This window comes from Rhinolophus sinicus, chromosome 17 (genome assembly GCF_057876585.1).
Source record: "Rhinolophus sinicus isolate RSI-liver-muscle chromosome 17, RSI-T2T, whole genome shotgun sequence".
In the NCBI taxonomy this organism is placed as follows: Eukaryota; Metazoa; Chordata; class Mammalia; order Chiroptera; family Rhinolophidae; genus Rhinolophus; species Rhinolophus sinicus.
This window is the reverse complement of record NC_142517.1, coordinates 1,971,362-1,995,430: the sequence shown is the minus strand read 5'-3', so window position 1 is coordinate 1,995,430 and position 24,069 is coordinate 1,971,362. Positions and strand designations below refer to the sequence as shown.

At 54.2% G+C, this 24,069-nt stretch overlaps 1 protein-coding gene across 7 annotated transcripts in view; it reads left to right on the top strand.

Annotated features, from left to right (window-relative positions):
* Positions 1-24,069, top strand: part of AGPAT3 (1-acylglycerol-3-phosphate O-acyltransferase 3) — a 93,188-nt gene that overhangs the window by 53,986 nt on the left and 15,133 nt on the right. For 6 of the 7 annotated variants that reach the window (XM_074324506.2, XM_074324505.2, XM_074324513.2 and 3 more), the window contains one exon: positions 18,183-18,408. In XM_074324506.2, the coding sequence (XP_074180607.1) occupies positions 18,231-18,408 (178 nt within the window). In that variant the 5' untranslated portion in view covers positions 18,183-18,230. Of the gene's footprint in view, positions 1-5,522; positions 5,659-18,182; positions 18,409-24,069 lie in introns of those variants that run through there. The other variant, XM_074324519.2, reaches the window with a different exon arrangement.

Here is a 24,069-nt window from a genome sequence, read left to right as displayed (position 1 = left end):
TTCTCGAGCACAGCCCGTCTGCTCCCCACCTCTCGAGGGCCCTTTGGGGATTATCCTGCCCTTTAGGGAACGCTCTTTTGTTTGGAATGTTCTGGAAGATGCTTCTGTAGATTTAGGCCCCTCACACTGCGCACGTCCCCATGGCTCTCGCCTCAGCTCACGTCTCCCCAGGGCGGGTGCTGCTGAAGCTGCTGACACGCGGGCTGTCAATTGAGCAGAAACGCGGTGGTTTCCATCAAAGGGACGCCGCCCTGTTGTACCCATAAGTGATGAGCTGCTTCACAGTGAGTCACATGCCACCCTCTGGCAGTTGTGACCAGAGTGCATGTCAGCTCTTGACGTGAACGTGTGTGGGGAATCGCCAAGGTGTCACGCGCCACACGGGTGGGGATCCAGAGGCTCAGTTCCAGCCAGCCCCTCCTGAGGTTGTAATGGGGCCTCCAGTTTCCATCTGTGAAATGGGACGTTGGCCCTCCCTGTATGTGACAACCCTTGTATGTGGGCAGATACTAATGGCACCACACAGGCTGGTACCCACCTGATGGTGGCTGTTGTCGGGTGGCCATGGGGAACCCGACAACAGCCGGGTTACTAACTTTATTTGCTAGAGCTGGAGAACGCATAGTTTCCTGTGAAGAGACATTGGCCTTCTGGAGGTTCCATCTTGGATTACTTTTGTTTCCTTGAACGTACTTGGTTGGGGTGCAAATTCTGTCCTCTGACCTGGAAGCTCTCTCTCCTGTAGCTCCGATGGATGCTGCTTCCACTTGTGGTGATGAGGAGGGGTCTGCAGGCTGCAAGGCCATCAGACCTTTTCCTGCCCCTCAGGAGCTCAGGGCCCCCTTCCTCCCAAACTCTGTAGTCATTTACTTCTTAGGATGAACTTAAGCCCCAGAGGTATTTGCTTCTTAGATCTTATGTATACATGATCGGTACAATTTACAAAGAGAATTACGCAGACCAAAAGAGAAGCGCTCGTGTAGGGCTTGGGGGAGGCATTAGCCCGGGTAAGGGAAGAAGACTTGGCCCTACTTAAAGGGGCCTCGGCCTCTGTGAGTGGGAGGTGTAGGTGGGGCAGCTGTTGGCAAGGAGGTCCCCAGGCCCCCACAGGAGGAGCGGACACTTTATCATAAACTTGAGGACACTTTTGAGAGTGAAGGACCACTGCCCGCAGGCCGCCTCCCACGTGGTGCCATCCTTGGGCACCTGGGGCAGGAGGCAGGTGTGTTGGGAGTGAGGGCCCTCCGCCACTTCTGCCGTTACCGATGGCCAGTGAGGCAGGGAGAGGCGCCGGCTGCTGGCCCTGCCGGGCCTGGTGGTGCTGGTCAGAGCTGACCCGAGAAGGACGTCGCCTGCGTCACCAGGGGAGGTGTGTGCTGGTTTTCTAGGCTGTTCTCAGACGTTTCCTCTCCTAGCGCTTGTCCCAGCCACTAAGTAGTCCTCGATCCACAAATGGGTAGAGACCCTGTTCACAGAACATTCTTGAAGTTAGCTGTGATCTGACTGGAGGCGTCAGGCCACCCCTGCCACACGCTTCTGAGTCGCTATCTGAGAGTCCAACACTCAGAACTGGGAGCAAATGGTGAGGTCTTGGTTCTCTGGGTCTGCACTGGCTTCTCAGCCACCGTGTTCCCCAGTCCCCTGCCCCCCACTCTGGCCTGGCACTTGTCTTCTGCCCCAGCTGCGACCGACGCTGACTGGAGCCCAGACTCAGTTCTGTTCCATATCCCAGGGGCCGGGAGGACTTCCACTCTGGTAAAGATGCTGCCACGACTTTGTAAACTTGTGAACACTTCAAGGAGATGCTCCTGGTCTCCGTGGGGGTGCTGGGAGCTGCAGATAATATAGACCTTGGTTTCCACTAACACTGACAATGCAGAAACGCCTGTGGGAGGCAGCTTTCCTGGGTGGATCCCCGGATGACCGCGGCCCTGGCACTGACACCTGCCAACAGCACGGCATCTCTGCAGCGAGGACTTCCCGTGGCAATTCCTCCCATCACTGGCGAGGGGCTGCGGGAGCGGAGACCGGCTCTGAGGGGAAGTCTGACGGAGCGCTAAGGTCGCAGTGGGGCGTGTGGCGGCTCAGCCCCTCCCCGGCAGGTCTGTCTGCAGCTGCCGCCTCGGCACAGTGCCCAGGATGGAGCCATGTGTTCTCAGGAAGCCCTACTTCAGCTGTGGTGTATGGTCCCAGACCACCTATGACATGTGAGAAAACGCTGGTTCAGACTCCCACGCACGCATCGCTTGCCGACCGCTTTTCTTTTCACTCGACAAAGTCACCGGTAACTTCTTTCAGATGTGGCGCTGTAGCAAGACTTACAATACACACACTGGGCCATAAAATCTAAGTGTACTTCTTTAAATTGTTCCCTGATAACAAGGCCAGCGTAACTGCCAGCCCACACGCTGCTGGGCGTGAGCCCACAGCCCAGTCATGCCCGCTGTGGCTACACTGCCTGCTGCAGATGGGCGGTGTGGCGTGGAGGGTGCCTCGTGTGGGAAAGTGTTGTTGTCTTGGCTCAGTCAGGAGGCCCGTTACAACTCAGGGAAATCAGTGTGACGGGAGTGAGGCAGTTACGGAGGAAAGAGGAAAGTACCACTTAGAGAGAGAGGTAATTTCGGGGGCATTTTCCTGGGGGACCGGACAGTGTGCGGGGTACTTCATGCAAAGTGGCCACGAGTGTTTCACCCTGATATGATTTTCCAACAGCAGTGCCAAACGTGAGATGGAGAGCTTGGAGTTTCTGTGCCAATTAGACGGAATTAAAAACTAAAAGCAATTAAAATGTTTTAGTGTTGCAAAATTATTCCTAAATTATTGGCATTTTTTAGTTAGAAGCTCTCTTGTATTTTTGAAAGATTGATTGGGATGGTAGAACTCTCGGGCAGGTCTCCCAAACCTTGATGGAATCTGGAAGTGTCTTTTGTTGACCATTTAATCGAATACTCTCCTGGAGCCAGCAAAATATGACTTTTTAGTTTCATTTAATCTAAGAAATCCTTAAAAATAGTGCAACAGATAATCTGCCTCTTAGTGGCAGAGCCAACATGCCCACGTTGGTCGAGTTCCAGGTGCCTTACACATGCCCTGTTCTGCGTCCTTCATCCCCTCTCCAGGTAGGCTTTGAAAGCTTTTCCAAGGGAGGTGTCACTTCTACGAATCTGTCATGTTGCTTGGTGGCAGAATGCCTGTCTAGCAGAAAGTGCAGTTCTATCAGAAGATAAACTTGGAGGGTAGCCAGCAGCTGGTATCAGTCGCCATCCCGCATGACAAACCACACCCGACTCGCGGGCACCGGACAAGCGTCGTCGTCTCTCGGGGGCCTGTGGGCAGTCCTGCTGATTTGGGCCAGGCGAACGGTCAACTGAAAAAGTGTTGGTGTCAGAATATTCTCATTGTTACCTGTTGTAAATGATTCCCTAAAGCTGTTTTTAACTTCAAGGATGCCTTTCAGTTGTTGAAAACATTTTTATAATTATATAAGTGATCATCGTTTCAAGCTAAAAAATGTAAACGAAAAACAGAAAAAAGTGCCCCCCAAATCCACGTTCCTTTGTTACCAGAGGTCGGCACCATCACACTTTAGCTCAGGTCCTCGGGGGGTGTGTGTGGTAGCGATGCGTGTCCCCTCGTCAGCCTGCAGTGTGGAGTGTGCCGTGCGCTTGTCACGGAGCTCCCCACGCAGCTTGATGCCGAGGGCTGACGCGCCAGCAGCTGGCTCTGCTGGGTTTCCCGGGCTTGCCCCTCCTGTCTCCGATTTTGGGGGGGTCATTCGTAACTAACACAGTGACAGTCCTTAGACATTCCTCCTCCACCCTCTTCTGGTTTCCGCAGGATCGTTAGCGTTGTACCTCGGGGCTGAAGGATGAGGGCGTTTGAGTTTGGAGCACGTTGTGCCCGACGGCCATGCAGACGAGACGCGTCTCCTCAGAGCTGTCATTTCACGTTATTTTTCTCAGCTGATGGCAAAAGTGAATTCACCCTTTTTGTAGCTCTAGATCTTAAGGCAGTAAGTTATTTGTAGGGTTTGAAGACTTGAGGCATCTCCAGAGTTACGAAGGCATACACTGGGTACCATTCAGCTGTGCTCACAGTATGCCCTGGAAGCTCCTGGAACCTATGGGCCCTGCTGGCCCGGCTAATTCAGTGTGACCTGGAGGACCGTGTGGTGGGTCGGTTTTTGGGGACAGACACGTTGAGCCTCCAGCTGGCTGCTGGGCCCTCAGTGAGCAGATTCTGTGCTCGGCAGCACTATGGCTGTCACAAAGGGACGTGCATGTCTCTGGGGTGACCTCGGCCAGTTCCTTCACAGAAATAGAAAGGAGCGCTGTGGTGACTGGGTGCCAGGTGCCATGTGCCATGTGCCCTCAGCCAACACAGCAGTGCCGTGCACGGTCACTGTGGAGGCCATGGGGGCCTCGCCTGTGCATTTGTTGGTATTTAGTAGACGTTGGTGGAATGAACCCAATCACCGCTCATTCACCACACGTTTCTCAAAGTCCCGGGCGCCATCCCGTGCAACAGGTCAGGGAGGCTGTGAACGTGGCCTCTGAAGGGCCGGGTCGCGGCTTCTAGTTCTTGGAGACCCCCCGCCCCCAGGGTGTCTCTCGGTTCCAGTGCGACACTTTCTGAGTATTGGGTTCCAGACCAAGGATGCCCTATGCTTGCTCTCCAGTGGGAAGAGAGGAAGTATAATTAATCGCGTCTCTTCTTCATCCCCCTGAAGTGCTCTTGATGGCTCAGAATGAGGAGAAAAACCCAGGCCAGGAGGCTGCATGCTCAGTGTCGGTTAGTGGCCTTCGTCCCCCACCCCTGGGGCCAGGCCCACGGTGGTCAGCCTCGGAGTAGCTCCTGGGCTTCTGAGTCCTGTGGGGCGGCCTCCGTCCCTGTGCCAGCCTGAAGGGGAAGGAAGGGCCTGCACCTGGGAGCCCGTGCCTGGCATAGGCAGCTGTGGCTCGCAGAGGAACTGTCTGGCATGTAAAATGAGGGCCGTGCTGGTGGGTCGTGCTGGGGAGAGGATGCTAGTGTGGGGACCAGCGTGACAGCACATTCGCACGTTAGTAAAGGCAGTGTCACAGAACAGCTGCATTTAGGGTCAAGGTTGAGAGGACACGCAGAGCAAGGTTCCTGTGTGTGATTGTGTTGTGTCACCATTTCTGGTCGAGTTCGGCGTCCCTTGTGAATGGGGCAGTGGAAACAGGCTGTGCCCAGGGCCACCCAGGGAGGGGCTAGGGGGCCACTTAGCAAAGGGGGCGCCGAGCTGAGTTTGAACCTTAACGTTTCCTGTCTTCCCAAGATTTGTCAGCCTTCCACTCTCACCCCATTCTTCTGTAACCAGCGTCGACCTCAGTGCCAACTGTGAAAATACGCTGCAACCCCGCGGCGCCCATTCCCTAACATTTCACCCACTTGGCAGACGCCTGTGCCCAGTCCGCTCCTGTGACCAGACGCCCCAGAGTCGCACTCAGCCCCTCGCCCTCACAGGTTGCCAGCCAATGGGTATGTCTGTGCTTGGGAGGAGCCGGCCGAGTGGGCATGGCCCGTCCCTGCCCTGTCCTTGTGTCCTGCTGGCCGAGTCCCTTGGCAGCACTCCCAGCTCCGGCCCTGGTTGCCTGGGACCCGAGCAGAGGAGAGGGAAGGAAGGAGAAAAGGCAGGTAAGGGGCCAGATCCCTGCCGCTGTCCCCACTGCCAGCTCTGCGGGGTCACTGGGGTGGGGGAGGGGAAGAACGGCAGCACGCTGGTTGCTGTGGGTTTTCTCTGACTTTTAAGGAAGGACGGTGCAGGCACAGCTGCTTGTGGGAGGGTAGCCGTCCTCCCTAAGTGGGTTCCCTGACAGGGTCGCAGGGACGCGTTCCTTCCAGGGCCCAGGACGCCTCTGATTCCTTCTCTTCCAACATCTCAAGGTCCCCAGGGGAGACACTGGGGTGGGGGCACTGGCATCGTGGGCATGTCCTCAGATGCCCGCTGGCAGCGGCCCTGTTAGGGATGCACTGGAGAATGAAAGGGGTTTGTTGTGAGCGCTTGGGGACTTGGGGAGAGCAGGACGAGAGAAAGCCTGAGGAAGGGGTGCACCCCTGTCTATTTACAATCATGGCGTACCTTCACAGCAGGGTGGGAGCCAGTGGGGACAGGCAGAGGTGGGCTGCCCGCAGCGTCTTCCCAGACTCCATTAGAGTTCCCCAGTTTTACTGGAGAGACAGACTTGGAAGGGACAGGAGCTCTCATCACGGGGGGCAGCAAGCAGGGGGGCGGGGAGTCACTTCTGACCTTGGCACCCGCTCCCCCGCACCAGTGCCGAGGGGGGACAGGGAGGGTTCCTTGTTGCTTCTGTTAAATCTTGTGGCTGCAATTCAAAGTAGACATTATAGGCTGTGTTGTGTGTCCTTGAAACTGCAACCCCAGTGACAAAGTGGGGACAGAGCAGCATGGGGCAAGGCTGGGCCAGTCCTAGAGTTGGTGTCGGATGTGGAGGTACGCTGTGGCCTTGAACTGTTCATGCCCCCCCTCGCCCATGCAGACCTTTCTTGTTTCCAGTCTGAGGAGGGTAACGATGGGTCGGAAGTGAGGAAGAGGGCAGGGTCTGGTTTCCAGGCCGGGGGCCGCACCGCCATTCGATCGCTGGCCAGGTGGCACTCTCACACTTGTGAACTGCCGCCACCCCAAAGAAGGCTGGTCCACTGTGTCACTGATGGCAGACTTTATTTCACTCTCACTTCACATTCTACTTCCTGGGTCTGATTCATGTTTTTGGAAACTGTCCTTTGCTTCAAAGCATTTGTGTATCTGAAATGCTCTGAGTTTATATTCAGACAGGAAGCTCAAGTAAGAGACAGACTGCCAGCTGACAGGTGACCCTCCTTCCGTGACTTGGGATAAGATGGACCTTTTCTGGGTTGGGGGCTGCAGTGACATGTGGGGTCTCTTCTGCAGCTGTGAGCAGAGGCCAAGGGTGGGTATTCAAAACCCAGTTAGTTTATTCCATTTTGAATCCCAACCGTTTTTAAAATCTGTTTTTTAAGGACGTGAGTCATGTTGCCTCTTTAATGGCAAAGATGAAAAACTTGTAAGTGGCTTTGTTCACCCTTTAAGGTTTGTGCTCATTATAAAAACACTGTTAAGTTCCTCCGCGTTCTAGGGTTTGTGTGGGAGAAGCTTTCACAGGACTCTTCCCAGGCAACCCTGTGATGCCAGGTGGGGGGCGTCTTGGGGAAAAGGGCTGCAGGAGGGTGAGACCTCCCCCCACAGCAGCTCTGGGACCTCACACTGTCCCAGTCATGCCGCCTCACCTGGCCTCAGCTGTTTCAGCTGAAATCCCCTTAGCAGCATCCGTCTGCCCCAGGAAACCGAGGGCTCAGTGCTGCAGGCGCACGTCTCGCCCCAGACTTCCGGGTGGCCTTTGACCTCAGATCTCTGATGGGGCCAAGAAAAGTCATGAACTTGCAGTTTGTCTAGCTTTATTCTTGTTGTAAGGGTGGAAGTGACAGGCTGTCTGCATTCCCAAGGGGAAAGAAATCAGGGCTCCGATACAACTGTTTAAGTTGTGAGATATATTGTACATGTAGAAAAGTCCATCAGCAACCAATTTATTTAATAATTATAGAGCAGACACCTCTGTTTCTGTAAGAGTAAAGTGTCATTATTATAATCAGCAGTTCATTGTCACAAAGTTATGTCTGAGTCAACTCAACTGTGACTGTTTTTTTGTGCATGAGTGCATACATGTGTATGCATGTGTGCGTGTGTGAGTGCACGTGCGCATATGTGTGTGTGTGTAAGGCACATGTATATGTGTGTATGCGTGTAAGTGCACGTGTATGTGTGCATATGTGTGTGCATGCACATGTGTATATGTGTGTGCGTGTGAGTGCACATGTATGTGTGCATGTGTGTGTGCGTGTGAGTGCACGTGTATGTGTGCATATGCTTGTGTACATGCACATGTGTATATGTGCGTGTGTGTGAGTGCACTGTGTGCATATGTGTGTACATGCACATGTATATATGTGTGTGCACGTGCATGTGTGCATATGTGTGTACATGCACATGTGTATATGTGTGTGCATGCATGTGTATGTGTGCATACGTGTGTACATGCAGTGTATATGTGTATGCATGTGAGTGCACGTGTATGTGTGCATACATGTGTACATGCACATGTGTGTATGCGTGTGTGCGTGCACGTGTATGTGTTCATACACGTGTGTGTGCGTGTGTGAGTACACGTGTATGTATGCATACGTGTGTGTACATGCACATGTATATATGCGTGTGTGCGTGCACGTGCATGTGTGCATATGTGTGTACTCTGACACGCGATCCCCATAGTCGGCCCCCATTGGAGAGCATGCTTGTGCTCTGGCGCCACCAGCTGCCTTGAGCAGCACCCTCTGTATCCTGCAGGCCAGGAGACTTGTATTGTGCAGTCATCAGGCCCCAGGAGCTTTTCACACCCCTCCCACCTACAATCGTCCTCTCCCACAGGAAATATCGCCACTACGCAAGCCGCAAACCTGTAAAACCATCAGAACAGCCTCAAAAAGACAAAAGATTCTGGGGCTCAGAGAACTGGGGTAGGTGGGGTGTGAATGGGGCCCTGGAGGTGCTTGGCCAGCCGCCTTCTCGCCTGGTGGCCTTCTGTGTCCCCACAGTCCTACCCCATACCTCCACTGTCCAGAGCTTGGAACAGGCCTCAGCACTTTGTGCAGCGCCCCCTCCTGCCAGGGTTCTGCAGTTTTCACAGTGGACACAGAGCCAGGAACAGACTCCTGGGGAAATGACAGCATTTTACCACCTTGATGTTGGCCCGTGGTGCCTGGGGAGCGCCTCACCTCCTTTGGAGGTGGCCTGGGGCCTCAAGGACACTTTGATGCATGTGGCCCCTCCAGTGGCCTGTGCAGGATGGACGCTGGCTGCACGTGGCTCCCGGGAAGCCCAGAGTTGTTCGTCTGCCCTCGACCACATGTCTCCAGTGAGATCTAGAAGTGTCGGCATTCTCCTGCTTACTGAGGCCACAGTCACTTCCTCCTCCAGGCATCGTCAGCCCCTGCCCAGCAGACTGGCCCATCGCACGTTTCCCAGGACTTCAAGATTCTCGGATGACTGTTGTTGGGCAAAGGGCTGCATGGGCGCTTCTGTAACATTGTTCTTCCACGAAACTTGCACTGAGGCGTTGCACTGAGGCGGTGTAGTGACTTTTGAGTGGTATGAGATTCAGGAGCCGTGCTGCCATTTGCCACAAATGTATGTGTAGTAGGTGTGAGTCATCCATTTAGCAAGCTGTCACATGCCAGACCTGTGGGAACAGCAGTGACAGCAGCGATGATGGTGCATTACGAGGGGTTTGGGCTGCAAGTAACAGAAACGGTGGTTTAAACACCTCGGCTCTCGTCCTGTTTGCCTCTTGAAGGGGGCAGCTGCTTAGGAGAGCAGACGCCTTCTGGCAGCCCCTGCAGAGTCCTCCCTGATGTCCCACTGCCCGGAACTGGGCCACAAGCCCCTCCCTGAGTCAGTCTCTTGGAGAGGGGTGGGGTTCCCTTTATGGCTGAGATCAGAGGCTGGGGCTCCCCTCCTGAGAGCCAGGGACGTGCACCCCTACAACGGCAGTGCTCTCCTCAGTGACTGCCTGCTACAGAAGTGGAGTTCTGTAATTGAGGCCAAGGGGTGGCTTTGCTGTGTCATTTCCCTGTACCTGCATTACCTGCTGGTGGAGAAAATGTGTAATGCTGGGAGAGTCCCACAGCCCAGTAACAACTTAAGCAACCTCTGTATTCTCTTTACTGTCACAGCATTTAAATACAATAGAAGTACAAAGTTGCCTGGTGTGTCTGCATGGGACCTGTTGTTCTTAGCCTGTAGCTGTGCTCAGCCCTCCTGGATTCCAAGTCCCAGCAGCTGCCAGGCCACGCATGCCCCAGGCGCCAGGGAGTCCACACGGCCTCCCATGGTCTGCACACTGTCCACCTTTGGTCGTCTCACTGGTCTGCTTGTCGGTTCATAGGCCAGTGACCACCTGCTGCAGAAGTAATTATCGAGGCTTTGTAGTGTGTTGTGATCTCTCGTAGGGCTGTTCCTTGGTTCTTTCTCATGGTTTTCCTGGCTTTTCTTTCCTGTTTGTTTTTCCATATGAACTGTAGACTCTGCATGTCTAGTTCTGGGGGTGAGGTATTTTAATTAGGGTTCAATTACCTTTATAAATTAACTTAGAATGAGTGATTTGTGAATCCTTTATGTATTACTGCCAAACAAACCACCTCAAAATGTAGCAATGAAAGTAGCCGCCATTTTGTTGGCTCACAGTCCTGTGGGTCAGCAGTTTGGGTGGGCTGGGCTCAGCTGCGGTCACTCAGGCAGCCTGCTCGGGGCACGCTGCCCCAGCTTCCTCACTTGGGGGCCCTGGGGAGGTGTGTTGGGAAGCTGCAAGTCCTCTGACGGGCCAGGCTTGGGAGTCGTATGACATCACTCCCACCGCATCCACAGCGGGACGAGCCCTAAAGCCAGCCCAGGGGACAGGCCAGAGCCTGCTCCATGTCTGGATGGGAAGGGTGGCAGCACTGCTTTGCAAAGGGCGTGCAAGAGTACGGGGAGGGCAGTGATGGCCGCCAATGGCACAGCGTTTTCCCGTTTGTTGAGTTCTGCTTTTGTATTTCTCACGATGTTCCAACGTTTCTTTGCATGGGCTTTGTTTGTTTCTTCTGAAGTTTGTGATTAGCTATTTTGTCTTTTTTATTGCAATGTAAACACTCTGTCCTCCATTATACATTCTGTTTTTGTGTGTTCACGTGGTGTGCCCACTGGGCCACCCTCCCCTGGCTGCCTGGACATGTGATGGGACCATGTGTCCTCATCTTCCTGGTCACTAAGCACTTGAACTCTGGCTTGCCTCCCTCTTGCTTTAGAGGAAATCCCTCGTCCTCGACTTCCAATTCTCCCTTCTATCTGCTAGAGGGGGACAGCAGAGCAACCTCGGAAGCCCTGTACTGAAGCCGGGGGTGTCTGGCAGCCTGGGGCCTAAATGACCACGAGGAGCAGAGCTGCCAGCAGCCTGGCCCCAGGTGACCATGTGACAGAGCTCCCAGGCTGCTGGGGGCTCGCCCGTCTTCAGGGCATGGCTTCCTAGGCTGTTCCACGGTCCCAGTGGCCACCTGGGGTCAGTGGCCTGGAACTGGCGAGTCAGAAAGACATAAAATTTGTCTTCGTCCCTTCTCATTACTTCAGTTAGGGCTAGTTATTGACCATTATTAGAATGCTGATTTCTGTATATTGTGTTAATTTGATTCCTTTCAACATTCCTGTAATTGCTGATGATTTACGGCAGCGTTTTGGCTGCGGCGGTTTCTCGGGTCTGTAGGACCCAACCCTGCCATCGGCACATAGCGATGCTTTTACTTCTTTTCAAGTTTTCGACTTCTCAGTGATTCCAAATGCTGAGGAGGTTGGACTGGCAACAGATGATAATTAACAAAGAAGTATGCCCCATTTTCAGCCTTATTAAAAGATAAAGTGTTTCCTGTGAGTGAGTTTGCCTAAGAACAGAAGCCCCTTTAAACCTCAAAAATAGGCCTGTGCTCATCTAATCTAAAATTTTAGTTGGACTCGTAAAACCCCTTCCCTGCTTTCGAGCCTTCTTAAATAGCACGGAGAACAGGCTACAGCCCTTTGCCTCAGCGCTGTGGTTACAACAGTTCTGTATTATGAGCTCATTCGTGATGTCGTCCAGGGCAGGGCCTGCAAACCTGCTGCCAGCACTGGACACCCTCTCAGGTGGTGCTGTCTGAGGTGGCCTGCCTTGCTGCCCTCTGTGCTGCTGTCAGCAGGATGTCTGCCCCCAGCGTCTGCTTCCCCCGCCTCGCTCATCTGCTTCTTCTGTTTGGCTGTGGGCCAGGACCCCACCCAGTCCCGCTGGTCCGAGGTCCGAGCGGTGTTTACAGCAAGAACAGGGAGGAGCTGATCACGGAGCTGGCGGCCCTCCCGTGAGGCCAGTGCTTTGAGACGCCTGCTCTGGCTGCTCTGAAAGCATTGGGGGTTTATTCCTGGTTCTCACCTGTGTTCTAAACAGTATACATTGACACCTAAATTACTTTAGATACTTTTAGAATATTTGAGGTAATACTATGTGTCTACTATGCTTTGTTTCCAATAGTCAGTCCTATCTGTAGACTTTCTCCTATAGTGTATCCTGACTTGGAAATGACTATCTACACACAAACTGAAAATCGAGGGCTCACCCCAGTCTCCCCTGTGCAGCCTGGAGCCAGCACAGCCCTTCCACCTCATAGCAGAGCAGGTCTGCGCTGCACTCCGCAAATGTAGGCACTCACATCTGGGTGGGTGATGGACGGGTGGGTGGGTGGTTGGGTGGGTGGATAGATGGATGGATGGATGGATGGATGGGGGGATAATGGATGGGTGGATGGATAGGTGGGTAGGTGGGTGGATGGGTGGGTGGATAGGTGGGTAGGTGGGTGGATGGATGGATAGGTGGGTAGGTGGGTGGATGGGTGGGTGGATAGGTGGGTAGGTGGGTGGATGGGTGGATGGATAGGTGGGTAGGTGGGTGGATGGGTGGGTGGATAGGTGGGTAGGTGGGTGGATGGATGGATAGGTAGGTAGGTGGGTGGATGGGTGGGTGGACAGATGGATGGGTGGGTGGATGGATGGGTGAGTGGGTGAGTAGAAGGGCAGGTATAGGTGAGTGGAGAAATGGACACGCCTGGCCAGCACTCTGGATAGTGTAGAGGATGGTGGACTTGTGACCTCAATTTCCGTCTCAGTGGAAAGGCTTTGTTAAAAAGATGGTGGTTCCACAAAGATGAAGGGGTGTCTAGGGAGGTTTTCTGAAGATCAGACCATCTGACGGGCTAGTTCTTGAGGAAGAGAGACCAGTGCTGGTGAGAGAGGGCCCCATGGGTGTCTGGTGATGGCCTGTGAGGCAGGGTGGGTCCGCCCTTGAGCACGGTGAGGCCAGGCTGGGGTCCACTGGCAGGCTCTGGGCCACCCGGACATCGGGGCCAAGTTCACACACGCTGTGGGAGGGGCCTGTGCACTTCTACGAGTAAGGGGTCTGGGAACAAGGCTGAATGTTTATAAAAGTGGACTCATTTGCTAGGGCTACTGTGACAGAGTCCCACAGGCCGGGGCACTTAAACAACAGACATTTATTCCCTCACAGCCCGGAGGCCAGAGGCCGAGATCCCGGTGTCCCAGGGCTGGTACCTCCTGCGGCCTGTGTCCTGGGCGTGCAGACACCGTCTGCTCCCTGTGTCCTCACGTGCTCGTCCCTCTGTGTGTGTGTGTCCCGATCTCCTCTTCTCATAAGGACCCCATCTGTGGGATTAGGGCCCACCCTGATGACCTCATTTAACTTGATTACCTTGTAAAGACCATATTTTCACATACAGCCACGTTCTGAGAGGCTGGGATTAGGACCCCAACATATATTTTGGGGGGCATAACTGCCCCATAATGAAGTGCCAGAGTCAGGTCTGAAAGTGTCTGGAGCAGAGCGCAGCTGGCAGGCCGGACCCTCCCGTGACGGTGGTGAGGCGGGCGCTCGCTTGTCCATGGTCCTGGCTCCTGCTCCTCCCCTCGCCTCCCGGCCTGAGCAGGACCCGCTGGGTGGCAGGAGCCTCGAGTGCAGAATTAGCAGCAGAAGCGCCTGGGCGACCGAGTGCCAGAACCACCGACAGCTCCGCTCCTCGTGGCACTGGCGCTGGGAGGTGGGTCTGGTTTGGGTCCCCAGTCCCTCTGACCCCGGAATCTGGCTGGCTTCCCCAAGCCCTGTCTCTGTGGCAGTGGGCACCACTCGAGTCCCCTGTGAGGCTAGTTGCTGCTCTGTGAGGCTTACCTGCCCTGGAACTGTTTTTAGCACAGTCTCGCTGAGCCATCTGGCTCACTTCCCCTCTCTCATTTGCCAGCAGCCTGTTCTGTCCCTTTTGTCCCTGAGGTAGTGACACCATCCTGTGTCCATCTCCCTTTGGGAAGAGTGAGCATACAGCTCGTCCCCTGCCCTGAGAAGGTGGGGTCCTGGCGGCTGGTACAGGGGCCACAAACCCAGGAGGCAGCTGCCTCGCCCTCGGGACCAGGCTGTGCAGCTACCCGGCTCCTGGAACAAGCTAAGCCTGTTACCTACTGAGGGGACTCAGACGCGGGCCTGGGTTTCCTCCCCACTGTAGCACTAAGGAGAAGGCGCCATGTGCCTGGGCTGGGCCGGCTATCCCTCCTTCCAGCCTTGATGTGGCTCTTCTCTCTGGGTGACATCTTCTGGGCGCAGGGGCCTTACCTACCCAGGTTGTCCTGTGTAAGCAGGTGATGGGAGCAGGCAGAGAGCTAGCTTCCAGGCCTTTTCTCAAGGGAACCCTTGTCTTCACGCGTCAGGAGCAGTTGGTGGCCAAAGGCTCGCTGTGGTCTCGCCCATCCTGAGCTGATGCCCCTGGGGTCCTCAGTTTCCCCGTCTGTAACAGTGTGGTTTAGAGCCCGAGAACCTGAGATATTGGAATATGATGTCTTAATCGTCAGGAAATACTGTATAAGTTACCATTATTATCAATACCATTTTACATTAGATTGGACTAAAATGAAGTCTGATTACATTCTCGTGGTGGGAATGGAAGTTGGTGGCATCCCCTCGGAAAGTTTAGCATCATCTAGAAAAGTTCAGATGGGCACAGTGTGTCGCCCAAGGACCGCAGCCCGGGGACGGTCCCAGCAGTGCTTTCATCACAACAGAGGCTATGAATAGCCCGCTTGTCCCTGGGAGACGCCGGGCCCCACAGTGGGTCATTCCCACACTGGGCTCCTGTCTAGCAATAGACACGAGCTGCAGCTACTTGCCACTTGAGGAGTTTTAGAAACAAGATTGAGCAAAAACAGCAAATCACAGAAGACTTAAGTTCAAATCTTGACAATATCTTGCTCGGGATATAAGCAAACATTAAGGAATAGCAGTGGTTGCCCTTGGGGTGGTGAGGGGATGGGGGAAGGAGCCTCGGACGTCTGCGTCATCACACCTCAGAACTTATGTGTTAGAGACACACTCCTACACTGGACTGGCCTGCGTGTTTTCTGAAAGCTCACACTGCCATCGGGAATGGCCCCATCTGTGTTGCTGCCGTTTTGAAGCATCGTGTTTGTGTCGTTAAGTTAAAAATTATTTTAAGGGGCACAGAAGCCAGTGCTCCAGGGAACTGCTGAGTCGAGGCCCCTTCCCGACGCCTTCCTGCTCTGCCAGCGTCGGGCCTCGGGGAGAGGCTGGTGAGGGCGTGGCTATATGGGGAGCAGGGCGTCTTCCTGCCACCACCTTTCCAGAAGGGGAGGCAGGGCGCCCGCTGTTGTCAAAGGTCTGTGAAGTTAGCGCGTGTGGTGTGTGGTCAGGGCAGTCTGGCCGGCGGGGCCACATGCTGGGCCAAGAGGCGGCGACGTCCAAGCACATGGCTGGCCCTGGATGCTTTTGTGGGGTTCAGGGAGGGCCCCTGAACATCAGCTGGCTGACATTCCTTAGGACGGGGCCCCACAGTGAGCGACGAAGCCAGCGACCCCACATCTGGGGCATGGACAGCCGAGGCAGGAGGTCAGCAGCAGGGAGGCGTGTGGGAAGAGGGCACAGTCCCTCCAGGATTCCTGCTGGGGAGCCTGGCAGAAAGCGGGCAGGACCGTCTCAGGTGGTTCATCTTCCCCCGCAACTTGCCTGTTGACACTTGAGATGTATTTCGGTCATTATGGTGCCGAGTGGTAACATGGGAACATTTGATTCAACAGAAACACACAGCCAAGGGCAGCTGCAACCACGCAGGGAAGAAGCTTCTGGACCGATGGGGAGGTGGTGAACATGGCTCATCCAGAAGGGGGGCGGTCGTTAGGGAGCTCCACGCCAGCCAGCCCTTGTCAGGTCTCCCACGCGGCCCCAGGGGCTTGGGCCACGGAAGCCACTGGACCGGAGACATCGGGAGCGCGTTCCAGAGAGCAGCGTTGGGGCGCGTGGCCGGGTCTGAGAAACGTGGGCTGAGAGAGTGGCACAGCTCTCTGGGGCTTTTGTGGATGGATTTTCCAGATTTAGGGGACCTACCAGGGACCGCTTCACAGCACTGGACAGCAGTGAAATGGGTTCCTGAGTGAAAGCCTGCGTTCGAGCACACAGGCACAATGGCCTCCGCGTGATGCCGCAGGCCACAGACCCCCGGTGCCACCGGCAGGGGGATGCACAGACGGGGTCCACGCCATAGAAGGCCACCAGGCAGATGCCATGGGACTGGGCTGATGAAGCTCTAGAAATGGAAGATGGGCCTGGTGTCAGAAAGTGGAGTGCCGCTGTGGGGCCTGGGGTGGGGTGACGGGGAGGGGTGATGTAAAGGCCTTTGTTTGGGTTGCAGCGGTGGCTTCAGAGCGGTCATCATCTGCGTACCCAGTCAGTGCCTCTGAATGGTGTGTGAATTATACTCGATGAACCTGATTTGAAATCAGATTCTTATACTTCGTGCCCTAGCAATGGAGTCAGCAGGTCTGGCATAGAACCTGGGGCAGCTGATGTGCCAGTGTTGGAGCTGGCTTTTGGGGACCCTGGTTATTCTGGCCCACATGGTGAAGCCATGTGCCTGACCTGGGATGGTAGGGGTGAGGGTAGAGCTCGGTCTCCTGCGGCTTTGGGGTGCAGAGAGCCTACAGGGTGCCAGGCTGGGTGCCAGATGACGGGCGGCAGCATCAGGACTGGTCAAAGCCACCATCAGCAGCGCCCCAAAGAAGCCGGCCTCAGGGCTCTCCTGGCCGGCGTGTTTGAGACTCTGCCTTGTGGAGGGGCCCTGCCCATGGAGGGCGCCACGGAGAGCACGTGAACTCGGCTCTCACCACCGTTCCTACTGCTACTTACTGTGTGACCCTGAACACATCTCTTGACCTCTCTGTGCTTCCATTTGCTCACCTGTCAACTGCAGCAATAGTGGTGCCCACACGCGGGGTGTGTGGGAGACAGGAGCTAGTGCATGGGGGGTTTGCAGTGGCCCCAGAACGGTCCCACACCTGACAGGTGGCTTTGCTCTCCCTGTTGGGTTTTCTTCCCTTTGTGTTCAGAGAGTGTCAGTGACACTAACTTGCAAGAGTAATGAATTCATTTCCTCACGCTGTGTACCGAATGACCCCAACACATGGTGGCAATGCTACACCTCCATTATCCTCAGCTTCTCGGGGTCACCACTTCAGACACAGCTGGCAGGTGGGTCCACGTCACTCATGGCGGCTTGACTGGGCCTGGAGGGTCAGCTTCCACGGAGGCCCCCTCGTCTGGCGCGAGGCCTCGGCTCATTCCACATCAGGGACCTCCTGCTCGAGTGGCCTCCCATGGCAGCTGGCTTCCCCCAGGGCCAGCCAGGCAAGGGACCCTTTTATGACTCAGTCTGGGGAGTCACGCCACACCGTTTCTGGCACAGGAATATTGAGCAGTGGGCGGCCGGTCCCTTGCCCTGGGGGGGCTGAGGGAGCCTGTGCAGCTGTCCCAGGGCCAGCTCCACCCGACCCCAAAGGACCCGGTTTGCAGGGCTCAGTGCGGGGTGGCACTGCAATGTCACATGCCAGCTCTGAACTGGCCAGGGTTTGAATCCTGGCTTCCGGTGTTTCTCGCCTCACAAGGGGAATTGTGGGGCAGCTCCCTGAGCAGGTACAACCATGGAATGGCAGCTCTAGCTTCCCCTTTGAAACTAAGAAATTCATGTTGAAGGAAACGGAGAAACACCCGTTACGTTCTTGGGTGAGTCACCACTTTTGTATTAGAAACGAAAACAAAAACCTTTTAGCTTAAAAGATTTCATGTGCAGCTTTGATCTTTTAAATGAGATCGTCGAAAAATTACCCATAATGCCTTCACTTAGAGATAATCAGTATTAATATTTGGGTGTATTTCTTCTAGTCCTTTCTTCTCTTATATACCATCTGGGTGTGTGTGTGTGTTGTGTGTGGGGTGTGGTGTGCACGTGTATGCAGGTGTGTGGGTGAGTGTGCACGACACAGCTAAGAAGGGCGTGTGTGTCGGGTCACCCGTATGCCCTGTGTCACTTGCAGGAGGAAAGCTCCTTGCCCTTGGCACTGCAGATCTGGGGCTCTGGTGCGAGGGCCGTGGGTTTCTCCTCCCTCCACCTGCAGCGCTGGGCCCTGGGCCCTTGGCACTCCTCCTAAGCGCTGTTGCTGTCCCTTCCAGGACGGCTGTTCTCAGTGAAGGACCTTGCTCTCGCTACTGAGCACGACCATGGGCCTGCTCGCCTGGCTGAAGACCCAGTTCATCGTGCACGTGCTCATCGGGTTCGTCTTTGTGGTGAGTGGGCTGATCATCAACTGTGTCCAGCTGTGCACACTCGTCCTCTGGCCCGTGAACAAGCAGCTTTACCGCCGGCTGAACTGTCGCCTCGCCTACTCGCTCTGGAGCCGTGAGTACCGCCCGGGCCGCGCGTGGCAGGGGAGGGGTGCTCAGGGGGCCAGCCGTTTACTCCACACAGGAGACACGCTCACCCCAAAGTGCGTCACTAGATCGAACCACGTGACATCCTCACACTTGACCATTGACCCATAGAGGTGGCAATGTCACATGATTTAACGTGGTGCTTGGGACATTTGGAAACAAATAGTCATGAACTCGGGCCTCCATTACTAGCCCTAACTAGCTGCCAGTACGTGGCCAGTCCTGATTCACTGTCCCCCAGCCACCCACATTGAGGGCGGTGAATCTCCCCTCCGGTGGCCTGTCATTTCACTCGTGAATATTTCGGTGTCTGTCTCTGAAAGAAAAGCACTCTCCCTCTGAACTAGACGTGTGTGTCTGTACCTTACCTGTGCATGTGAACTCGTCTCTGCCGGTCAGGTGGACGCGCTGAGAACTGGCACAACGCCCCGGTGAGCTCTGCCACTGGGCACGCACGTGTCCAAGGTCAGTGCCAGGAGCCAGTGGCAGCTCCCGCCATTGTGTCTGTTGACCTGATTCTTCCACAAAATGGGAATGTAACCAGAGAGATGTCTGCAAAGGCACAATCATGCAGACGTCCTCTGCACACCGTTTTCACGTTAGCACCAGCCTGCAGCAGTGGACGTACTCGTGAACACATACTGGTCACATGGTGCTCGCCCGAAGCGGCCCCACACTCCAGTAAGGAAACAAGGCGGTCCGTCTCCACTGACAGACACCCAGCTTCAGAACACACTTAAGTGAGAAAGGAAGGTGTACAACAAAGGACCTCGTGTGGTGCCACTTGCCTATTTGTAGAGACCACGTGTGTGTGATGTGTCTGCACGTGTGTGTAGCTGTACATGCACAGAAAATGCCGATAGGACAAACAAGAAAGAAAACTGTCCAGGAAGTGGAGGATGGAAGGACTTTCACTTTTTACTTCCTACTGTTGTGCTGCTTTTTAGCATAAGAACATGTTTGTTTTATAAGGAAATAAATATGTTTTATGTCACGAGGGAAATGGTGTCTCCGTTACCCCTCCCAGGTCAGGAGCTGGTAAAAAAATAGTACTGAGGAGGCCGAGGCCGTTGGTGTCAATACATTATATTATATGTTGTGTTATATTTTGTTACATTGTATCACATTGTATCATGTTATATATATATATATATATATATATATATATATATATATATATATATAAAATACATCATAGTATATCATACATATACTAGATAAGCTTGTATGCATGTGATTTCCCGCTGCCTCTGAAAACACCAGCAGCCTGGCCCTTTGCTTTAGCTTGCCTTAAACGTGTAGCAATAGCTTCAGTTCCCAGGGTTTTTTTCCCTCCTAAATGAAAGGCTACCTTGTGTATGTGAATGGGAATTGAGAATTAGAAATCATACAATATAAAACATACAGATGAGTTCTATGTGAGTACAACTGGGTACGATGAGTGCACCCCAAAAGGGCAAATACTAATTAATAAAACCTAAATTACAGGCTCCACTTCCAGCTGTATTCTGGAGTTAAAATACTACAAAACAGCTAAATCCTGGATAAAGCCCACTTTAAATGCACTGCTGGGTTCATAATAAGTAAAGGAAATCTCTCAGCCCACCCTCATCCCTGTTGAAAAAGCGGGGGCTGAGATGGGATATCGGCATTGCTTTTCAGAAACCCCCGCTTGGCCAGCTGTGCGCGAGAGAACTGATTATAAAGCAGGACTCCTGAGAGATGGTCGGAGGGGGACTGGTCAGCCGTTCCCGAGGGCTCAGCACAGAAATACACTCTGGGAGAGTATGTCACAGGTCCAAAGAATCCCACAGATTTAGACAGATCAAATAGGAACTCACAGTCAGGAAGAGCAAACATGCAAGAATAGATTTAGACAAAAGACCACCAAAAGGGACCAAATTTGAAAAAGAACCAAATGGAACGTCTGTAAGTAAAAATTGTAATTGTTGGATTTTTTTATTAATAAAAACTTAGTGAATAAATTTTCCATCAGATTAGACAGCCAGTGAGAGAATGGGCCAACTGGACATAAATCTGAAGAAATCGCCCAGAGAGTGGGGGGAGTGACAAGGCGAAAATACGGCATAGAAGTTAAAAGATACCCGGAGGGCCGGCCAGGTGGAACGTTCCAGCTTGGAACGCTGTGCTCCTAATGCTAAGGTCACCGGTTCAATTCCCACATGGGCCAGTGAGCTGCACCCTCTACAGCTAAGATTGTGAACAACAGGTCTCCCTGGAGCTGGGTGGCCATAAACAGCTGCTGTGGTCTGTCGTGAGCTGCTGTGGGCTGCTATGCTGCCGTGTGCTGCCAGGAGCGGTTGGTGGCCAGCGTGAGTGGCTGGTGACCAGCGTGATTGGCTGGCAGCCATTGTGAGTGGCCGGCAGCCGGCAAGAGCTGCCGTGAGCTGCTATGAGCGACCGACCAACAACCAGCAACCGACTGCCTCAGCCGGGGGAGCACAAGGCTCATAACACCAGCCTGGGCCAGGGAGCTGTGTCCTACACAACTAGACTGAGAGACAGCGGCTTGAACTGGAAGGGGGTGGGGGAGGTGGAAGAAGGGGGGGGAAGATGTCCAGAGAGAATGAGAAGGTCTGTGACTAGGTCTTGGACACCTGTCCCGGAAGGAGAGGGTGAGGAGAGGCAACCGTGGACGCAACGATGACTGACGATCCTCCTGAACTGATGAAAAACGTGATTCTGTAGCTCTGGAGGCAGAGGTACAGCAAGCAGGGTGAGTGAACAGAAATCTACACTTAGATGCCTCCGTGAAATCACAACCATCAGAACCAACGAGATGGTCCTCAAAATACCCGGAGAGCAGAGCTAGAGCCTGCGAAGGTTGACAGATTGACGGCGGTAATCGGAGCCAGAGACGGGGTCCCTTCAGCCTCTTGGGGGTCAGTGACCGTCAGCCCAGGATCCCAGATTCGGTAAGGTGACTTCTCAAACAAGAGTGAGATAAAGACAGCCTGAGGTGAAAAAAAACAAAGCGTGAGAGCACCCAGAGTGCAAAATGTGTCCTATCACACAGGTACGGTCTGAGTTTCATGAAAGAATGGCAGCCAGAGAGATTGGCAAGTAGGTACATTTAAACCGTCGTAAAAAATAATAGTAATGCCCAGTTCGTGAGGCTGAAAACACCCAGGACTGGACCCTGGGCAGCCTGTGTGGAAGGAATGAGGTGATCCACGTTCTGATTTTTAGAAGAGTGGCCATCTCAATCTGAGACCTCGTTGACTGAGTTGGAAAACAGACAAAGCAAACATAACCCCCAAACTAGTAGGAAAAGATGCATTAAAGAAGGAGAAACCAATTCACTTTTTTTTAAGTGCAAGAAAGAAAAAAAGCACATGCATGAGAAAAGTAAATAAGTAAAGTAAAAGTAAGTAAGTAGAAAAAACGCAAAGTTGAAATTAAGATTAACATAGCATCCCCCAGTGTTTGGAAGGGACGCAGATATCCACGGAAAGCACCAGCCTGCTCCTGTCCCCTGAACCCACATGCTTGTGGAATTCCCCCCAAGTGATGTGTTGAATTTGGGGACATTCTCCACTTAAGTTTATTTCTTAAATATGTGAGTGAGAGTCCTTCTCAAATTTGAGCTAAGTGGGAGCTTCTCCCCAATTCTGCGGGCATACAGTGAGGGCTAGAGGCACGTTATTGTATCAATAACCCTTCGGCTGTGCACATACATCCTGTTCTCGTTCTGACACCTGGCCTTCTCGCCGCCCACCCTGAGCCCGTTCCAGTGCGGCTGTTGTCTGGCCGTGGAGTGGCCGTGCTAACGGCACAGGTGTGGAGTCAGGCGGCCTGGCCCCCTGCTGGCCTGGACCCAGGCTTTACCCCTTCTTATCTGTAAAACACAGATACAGGCTCCTAGCTCCCTGCTGTATTATAAAAATTAAACGAATGCATAGAGTATGTATACAGCAAGGCTCGGTCAATGATTATTATTATTAGGCCAATTCTGATTTTTTAAAAATCAGTGGTTGAAATGTGCATAAAATGGCCAGCTTGTTGTGTGTAAGGCCAAGCATCTATCTGAATGAGGAAATCACAAAAAGAAATTCATGTGGGCCCAGGCACCAAGCAGCCAACCTCCTGATTCAGAATATTCCCCATATTGACGGCAAGGTGATTGTGGATGTGAGGCCTGGCAGCTGTCAGTGACCATCCAGCGGGACCCATGTGTCTCGCAGTCAGCAGAACGGGCCACCCCACCGCTGCCACAGGATGGAAAGGGCCCTTGTTCTCCTTAGAACATCTGCGGGGCGTTTATCCGTGTCTGTCTGTCTGTAGTCCCTTCCTCCTCGCAGGCCTACACCTGGGCCAGATTCTCAGGCCTGATCAGAACGGTGCAGGTCTTGAGCACTGGCCCAGGTAAGCAAGCTGTCGGACGGGAAGCTGCTTGTGGGAACACCATCCGTGTGTCCCTGTGCTCGGTTGCAGGGTTTCCACCTGCAGTCACAGATGACACTTCCCTCCGTGAAAGCCCCTGCGTCCTGGCTGCTGGCCCAATGGTGGCAGCGACCCAAAGATGCCTTAACTGTAGCAGCAAAGCACGGGCTTCCCGACGCCGTGAGCACCTCAGGATAAAGCACGAGTTTTGATGGTAGTCCTGTGTCCACCTGGTCGAGTGCCGTTGGGGTGTCTGCTGTGGCCTATACCCGTTAGCGCTCGGCATTGAGGGCCCGGCGTGGCCTTGTGGGGGGCATGCTTAGCGCAGCAGGTGGCTGTTCTGAGCCTCGCTTGGTTTCCAGCAACATGACCTACAGGTGACCTCTGAGATGCAGTCATGGACGCCAGGGCCCTTTGCACACAGCCGAAGCGCCAGGGTGAGCGAGGCACGGATATCATGCCTCAGCGAAGAAATGGTTGTGAACAATACCTTTTAGAAAATTCCACAGGCAGCCTCACACCATCCCTGCCTCATCCGGGGTTTCTGTGTGTCCGCCTGTGTCACACAAGGCCGGCCAAAGTCCACACCGACTGAGCGTTTGCCTGCGTCAGAGCTGCTCCTGAGAGCATTGTCCGGCCTGGGCACCCTCAGCCCTCCCTGCGGGTGGGGCAGTGACAGCCCCTCTGACAGCAGAGGCTGCACAGCTGGTCAGGGCCGTCCTGGGGATCAGGGCAGCCTGCCGGCGTCAGAGTCCAGGCTCTCGTCCAGTGAGCTACAGTCACCGCCCTGTGATTGCTAAGTCGGTAGGTCAATGAGAAAACATTCAGAACTGACGGAGCCGGGAGGCAGCGGCACGCTCATTGCAGCCAGGATGCAGGAACGACATCTGTCCACCGACGGGCGAGTGGATGAGCAGACATGGTGTGTCCATTCGGTGACTATTATCCAGCCTGAAAGAAGCAGGCGAGCCTGCCACGCTGGCAGCACGGGCCACTCTGGAGGACGTGGTGCCAAGGGAAACGAGCTGGCCACAGGACAATTCCGCATGGCCCAACTCACGTGAGGACCTGAAGTGGCCACACTCGTAGCGGACGGGGCTGCTGTGCGATGGGTGTGCCGTGTTGCTTATACGTGCTCGAGCTCTGCTTCCGAAGCTGCGCCTGCCGCTGACACGGAGGTGCCCAACCCCACGCTGTGGGGAATCCGTGAGTAACCGAAACCGAA